Consider the following 6,195-nt stretch of genomic DNA (forward strand, 5'->3'; position numbering starts at 1 on the left):
AGAAGAACCAGAGAGAGAAGGCTTCTAGGATCGCCGGGTCCTTCTTTCTTTTCATGCGGGTCCCGTTGATCCTGTAGACTTCAACAGGGACGGCTCCACATCGTGGCCCTGTCCGTCACTGGCGTCATGCGCAGGCATCATCTGCCGGTCATGGTGTTCCATCCTGTCCCGGCGGACGTCGTGGTGAACTGACGTGCCTGTCAGTGTTCGTGCGATGGTTAGGCAGAACAACATCGGTACGCCCGACGCTGTTCTTGATGTGAATTCTCAGGTATGGCCCGTCATGTCCTCAGGTTACATCGAGTCATGCCCGTCTCTTCCCTAGTGTCAAAGTTTTGACCCAGGCCCATACGTCTGGACCTGGAGTGGTTGGTGGCGATATGGGTCCCCGTTGAGCGAGACGGAGCCCGCGACCCTTCGGGGTCGGACGAGACGGAGCCCGCGGCCTCGGTGTCGGGTGAGACGGAGCCCGCGGCCTTGGGCGAGACCCCTGCGGCCTTGGGGTCGAGCGAGACGGAAACTACGTCCTTGGGGTTGGGCGAGACGGAGCCCGCGGCCTTGGGGTCGGGCGAGACGGAGCCCGTGAGGCCGTGACCCTTGGGGGTCGGACGAGATGGAGCACGCACCCAAGGGTCGGACGAGACGGAGCCCGCGGCCTCGGGCGAGACCCCGCAGCCTTGGGGTTGGGCGAGACGGAAACTGAGTCCTTGGGGTCGGGCGAGACGGAGCCCGTACCCAAGGGGTCGGGCGAGACATGTTAATACGTCTTGTCTATCCGGGGAAGTCAGCGTGAGCGCTAACTCCTTTGCTTTGGGTATCCCTAATATCGATACCCGACACATAGCAAAAGCAAATGAAGGAATATGAATTACTTATTGCACATTCTTAATGTATATGTTGAGGCCACCCACCTAGGCTTGAACCTGGGTAGTTCATGTGGGTACGTGCCTAAAGGGTTTGTGACTCCCCTCTCTTAAGATAAAGCTATGGGATGTCTTCTCCCTGTGGTCATTTTTTTGGTGTATGTGTTTCAACTGAATTGATGACTTCTCCGTACTAGTTTGTGTGTATTTTGTTTGCGTCTATAATCTAATTTTGCATCTTTTCAACTAGAGTCAAGTTTATTTGTGCTCCTTAATTCAGCTCTTTTTGGTATTTGCTTCGTTGAAATGAATAAAAGTGAGCAATATATATGACTAAATGCAGTCACATCATTGGTACTCTAGTGTACTTATATTTCATCAAATATTCAAATGCTCTTGCAGATCCTGAATCTAGCATCGAACAAGTCCATCATGCTATTGGCAATTATGCAGAGAGAGGGCTACGATCTCTTGCTGTTGCCTATCAGGTGGTAAACAACTAGTATACTATGGTATGCTTGTCCATATACAAAGCAAAACCTTACTAAATTTCTTCGTTGTAAAGGAAGTACCTGAAGGGACGAAGGAAAGTCCTGGTGGGCCTTGGCAATTTATTGGTCTTCTCCCACTCTTTGATTCTCCTCGCCATGACAGTGCTGAAACTATACGCAGAGCTCTTGACCTTGGAGTCAGTGTAAAAATGATTGCAGGTGCCTCTTTTTACGCACTATTTAATATCTGCTAAATGGCAAGGAGTTGCTTAATTTATAGAGTTAGAACTGATGCGCATATCCACTTGGACTCGCTATCCTCAGTAGCTTGGAGCAGTTAATTAGAATTCTTTACTGTAATTGACCTAAAGTGGTAATTAGCATATTAAACTATCAACTAGAGATTGCCATCTTTTTGCTTCATTTCCTCATATTATTATGAATCCTTTCAAATCCTTTTCAGGTGATCAGTTGGCTATAGCTAAGGAGACTGGCCGGAGACTAGGAATGGGCACAAACATGTATCCTTCTTCATCATTGCTGGGTGACAAAAAAGACGGTGACATTGCAGTTCTACCAGTGGACGAGTTGATTGAACAAGCGGATGGGTTTGCTGGAGTTTTCCCAGGTGACAATTAACTATCTATTTGTATCATGGTGTTTCTTGCTCTAACTTGTTTCGTTTCACAGAGCACAAATATGAGATTGTGCAGAGGTTGCAAGCCAGAAAGCACATATGTGGGATGACTGGAGATGGAGTTAATGATGCACCTGCTCTGAAGATAGCAGATATTGGTATTGCTGTGGCTGATGCTACTGATGCTGCTCGAGGTGCTTCTGATATAGTTCTGACGGAACCTGGATTGAGTGTGATCATCAGTGCTGTACTGACCAGTCGGGCAATTTTCCAAAGAATGAAAAATTATACTGTAAGTTCAAGTTTACAATGCACGTGCGTGCACACAGTAACGAAGCCAGCAGTGGGGCTAGGGGGCTCTAGCCCCCCCTACCGATCCTGGGCATGTGGAGCACTTCTAAGTCCTCGCTTAAAATTTTATGCATATATGTATTAGGTAGGAGGGGCTAAGGTTAAGAGAAAATAAAAAAACCTCTATTCTTTTGTTCAGCCCCTCCTAAAATTTTTTCTGGCTTCGTCGCTGCGTGCACATTTCATTCTGCTTTGCTATGATGATGTGCTATATGGGGAGCTGGGCCATTGGTACACAATCTAATTCAATTTTCTTGTTATTTTTGGGTTGATCTCTATTTATGATCTGTATTTCTTGTTAGTAAAGTGAAACATGTACAATAAATTTAATTTGAATTTTCCAATGTAGAAATGTAGAACTAATATTTTTTGAACATAAAAATTTAGAACTAATGTCACTATTTGCTACCGCCTGATCCCACTGTCCCATCTGTTTGGGCCATAAGACTGAAGAGTGTTACCTATGTGTTGCGGAAAATAAATTCACTATTTAGTTTTTGTTGTAGCGACACTGTAGCCAGAGCAGTGGGAGACAGAAAAACGAGCTTCTCCGGCTCTGGCGGTGTCAGTGAGAGAGAAAAGAAGGAGAGAGAAAAACGGCTTTGATGAACAGCATATTGTACTATATATTTTACTAGCATGCAGCTGGTAGTACTGATAAATCTGTATGTAATGTAATCTGTTGTCGTTGACCACCAGAAGCAGGTGCAGTCGTACTGTACAGTGTACAAGTACTGGTAGTACTAGTACATGCTATGCTAGCGATGCTGGGGTACTCTCGTACTGTAGTGGATGAACTCCCATTGGCCATTGCCAGTAGAGTAGAGGTGCGGAGTGGTAGGTTACGCTTGGGTTCTGCAGGCCCGCCTGCAGCTGTACACTTCACCCTGGGCATTCGGTCGGACCGAACCGATCGGTTCGGTTCCTCGGTCATTCGGTCAGTTCGGTCATCAGAAACCTAGGACCGATCGATCTTTGCAAAAAACGAAGACCGAGAAAGTTCGGTCTCGGTTAGTTCGGTTCGGTCTCGGTCACGACCGAACTAACCGGACCTGAGTAGTAGCCACAAACAATAGCAGAATCTATAGCAATTTTCAACAGCATGCTTGCTATTTGAAGGCAAAAAAATAACAACACAATATATAAAACAAACCACACATTATTATGACAAGTTCTAGCACACAACTTTCTCAGTTCTCACAAATCACAATCACACATTACGAACGAAGTCTACAGAACTACGGTCAGTTCGGTCACTTCGGTTAACCGACACATATGACCGAACTTCTATCGGTTACTTCGGTTAGTTGGGAGCCAGGACCGAACTCATGACCGAACTTTTCGGTCTCGATCTTTTCGGTCTCGGTCTCGGTCTTTTCGGTTCGGTCTTCGGTCTTCGGTTAATTATGCCCATAGTGATGTACACTTGCATTGACCGTCCGTCCAAGAGAGAGGAGAGGACACGCAATAGTGTAGTAGTACAGCACAGTCGTTTGGTCTGTGCTGAGTCTCTCTTCTCTCACAACAGTGGATAAGGAAGGAAAGACGCTTGTGCGTGCCCAGTGGATGGACCCGATGGCATTGGCAGCAATTGGCATGGCCACCGTGACGGCAAGGGAAGGACTGCAGGAGGCGGATGCGCCATGCTTCCGGCGTCCTGGTCATCCTCCTCCACCAAACATAGCAGCGGCAGCTCCGAGTCGCAGGAGCACCCTCCTCCCTCCTCCCTCCTCCCTCCTCCCTCTACTATACCTCAACATCTCCCACCCTCAACCACTACCTCTACTGGTTCGGACTCGGCATCTTCCACTCCGGGATCGAAGGTATCTACTAATCATTCCATAACATATATGAGCTGACATAATAATTATTTTTTTATGAGAAAGAAAGAAATTCAGTTCACTACCCAACAACAAGACTCTCCCTACTCTACCGTAGCTAGCTACCTGATTCGTGATTTCCTTACTAGTACGCCGCCCCATTTACTTCCTTGTACCCCGGATTAGCCATGCTATGCTGGCTACTTCCTTATACCTCTTATTACTGTATCCACCGCTACAAAAACGATACGTGGCAACGCCTCTCTTTCTTCGTAGGCGCGGCTCTATATTGAGCCGCCCTATAAATGATTGTCAAATGAGCCGCCCTTACAAATAGATTTGTAGGGGCGGCCGGTGTTATCAGCCGCCCCCTACAAATGGCCCGATTTATCGGGGGCGACTCTTGTATGGGCGGCTCAATATTGAATAGCCCCTACAAATAGACACCGAGTATTAAAAATTAAGCACCAAGATTTAAATTTTATAAACGACCTCGGATGGAGAAAACAACCAAAATAAAAGTTGTAGATCTCTAAAAGTTATGAAACTTTTTAGTTGACAACTTTTTTATCTGAAATCATCTTATCAAGGAAAACTATGTTACAAATAGACACCGAGAATTAAAAATTAAGCACTAAAATTCAAATTTTGTAAACGACTTCGGATGGAGAAACAACCAAAATGAAAGTTGTAGATCTCGAAAAGTTATGAAACTTTGTAGTTGACAACTTTTTAATTTGAAATCATCTTGTCAAGGAAAACTACGTTTGAATTTCTAAAAAATTGAAATTTTAATTTTTTAAACGACCTCGGATAGACAAACAGTAAAAATGAAAGTTGTAGATCTTAAAAAGTTATGAAACTTTGTAGTTGATAACTTTCTCATTTGAAATCATCTTGTCATGGAAAACTACGTTCGAATTTCTCAAATTTGAAATTCAAATTTTATAAGTGACATCAGATGGAGAAACTATCAAAATAAAAGTTGTAGATCTCGAAAAGTTATAAAACTTTATAGTTGACAACTTTTTCATTTGAATTAGTTTAGGGCCTGAAATAATCAATTTATGCTCAGTTTTATATAATATGTGGGGAACCAAATTGGATTGTAGATACAAGTGATCGTGAGGTGTAGTGGTAGAGGAGTTTGTACGTGAGAGAGAGGTTGCGGGTTCGAATCCCGACCGACGCAAAGTGATATGACCACGTCATCAACCAATATGTTACAACCTCTAATTCAAGTAACACCAACTCAAGTATCACCTACATCGACACCAGCCTAAGCCTTTGGTAGTTCAATTACACATAGTCGAGCAAAGAAGCTACAACAAGAGGTGAACGTGCTACTTTATAAAGTTTAATTTAATATTAATGAGAATTATATACTGCCTAAGTCATGCACGTTGTTGTTGCTCAGGGTCACTAAAGAGAATGGCAAGAACACACAAGGTGATGACCACAGAGAAGAACCACACTCGAACCAGACCAGTCCTGCAGAACAGTCGGAAAGAAATATTCATAATTTTTTATTTCCAGAGGCTATGAAGGTGAACGAGCACATTTTGGAAAGCTTGTTGAGCCTACTTTCCAATGATGCTAACGCCGACCAGTTTGGACTTCTAACTAATGAAATCCGACCAGCTTAGTACATGCTGGTCAGACCTCTTGAAACTGATAGAACTGTACAGAAGAAAATATCATAACTTTTTATTCCCGAAGGCTATGGAGGTTAATGAGGACTTTTTGGAAAGCTTGTGAAATCTAGTTTCTAATGCTTCAAGGCCGACCAGATCTGACCAGTTTTAGTGTAGACTGCTCAGAGGGTTAACAGTCTTCTCAGGACATGATATTGGTACAACTTCTCATATTAAATTGTACCATTCTACAATGTTTCGTGGTGCATGCTATACATGGTGTGAAACCTTACAAGTTAGCTTTCCAACGCAAGAGGAGACTTTTGATAATCGAAATACAGTACCCCCTTTTGTTTAGCTGTGTGCTAACAAATATTGAGAGTGATCTCTACCCCTTTG

At 44.1% G+C, this 6,195-nt stretch overlaps 1 protein-coding gene and 1 long non-coding RNA gene across 3 annotated transcripts; both read left to right on the top strand.

Annotated features, from left to right (window-relative positions):
• Positions 1-1,362: 1,362 nt before the first annotated feature.
• Positions 1,363-3,083, top strand: LOC136535471 (plasma membrane ATPase 2-like). The gene is made up of 4 exons (XM_066527730.1): positions 1,363-1,573; positions 1,818-1,982; positions 2,045-2,319; positions 3,042-3,083. The coding sequence occupies exons 1-4, from the start codon at positions 1,378-1,380 to the stop codon at positions 3,081-3,083; spliced, it is 678 nt and encodes a 225-aa protein (XP_066383827.1). The 5' UTR covers positions 1,363-1,377.
• Positions 3,084-3,852: 769 nt separating this feature from the next.
• LOC136535469 (uncharacterized) lies at positions 3,853-5,912 on the top strand. Of its 2 annotated transcripts, none has more exons than XR_010778999.1 (2): positions 3,853-4,165; positions 5,275-5,912. It is a non-coding gene; the product is annotated as an uncharacterized lncRNA (long non-coding RNA). The 2 variants fall into 2 exon arrangements; XR_010779000.1 differs by having other exon boundaries at positions 5,580-5,912.
• Positions 5,913-6,195: the final 283 nt, after the last annotated feature.

This window comes from Miscanthus floridulus, unplaced genomic scaffold (assembly GCF_019320115.1).
Source record: "Miscanthus floridulus cultivar M001 unplaced genomic scaffold, ASM1932011v1 os_959_2, whole genome shotgun sequence".
Lineage (NCBI taxonomy): Eukaryota > Viridiplantae > Streptophyta > Magnoliopsida > Poales > Poaceae > Miscanthus > Miscanthus floridulus.

Coding starts and splice junctions, on each gene's coding strand:
- LOC136535471 (XM_066527730.1), top strand. CDS start 1,378: ATGCTTGTCCATATACAAAGCAAAACCTTACTAAATTTCTTCGTTGTA. Junction 1,574..1,817: donor CAGTGTAAAAATGATTGCAG/GTGCCTCTTTTT, acceptor AATCCTTTTCAG/GTGATCAGTTGGCTATAGCT. Junction 1,983..2,044: donor GTTTGCTGGAGTTTTCCCAG/GTGACAATTAAC, acceptor TTCGTTTCACAG/AGCACAAATATGAGATTGTG.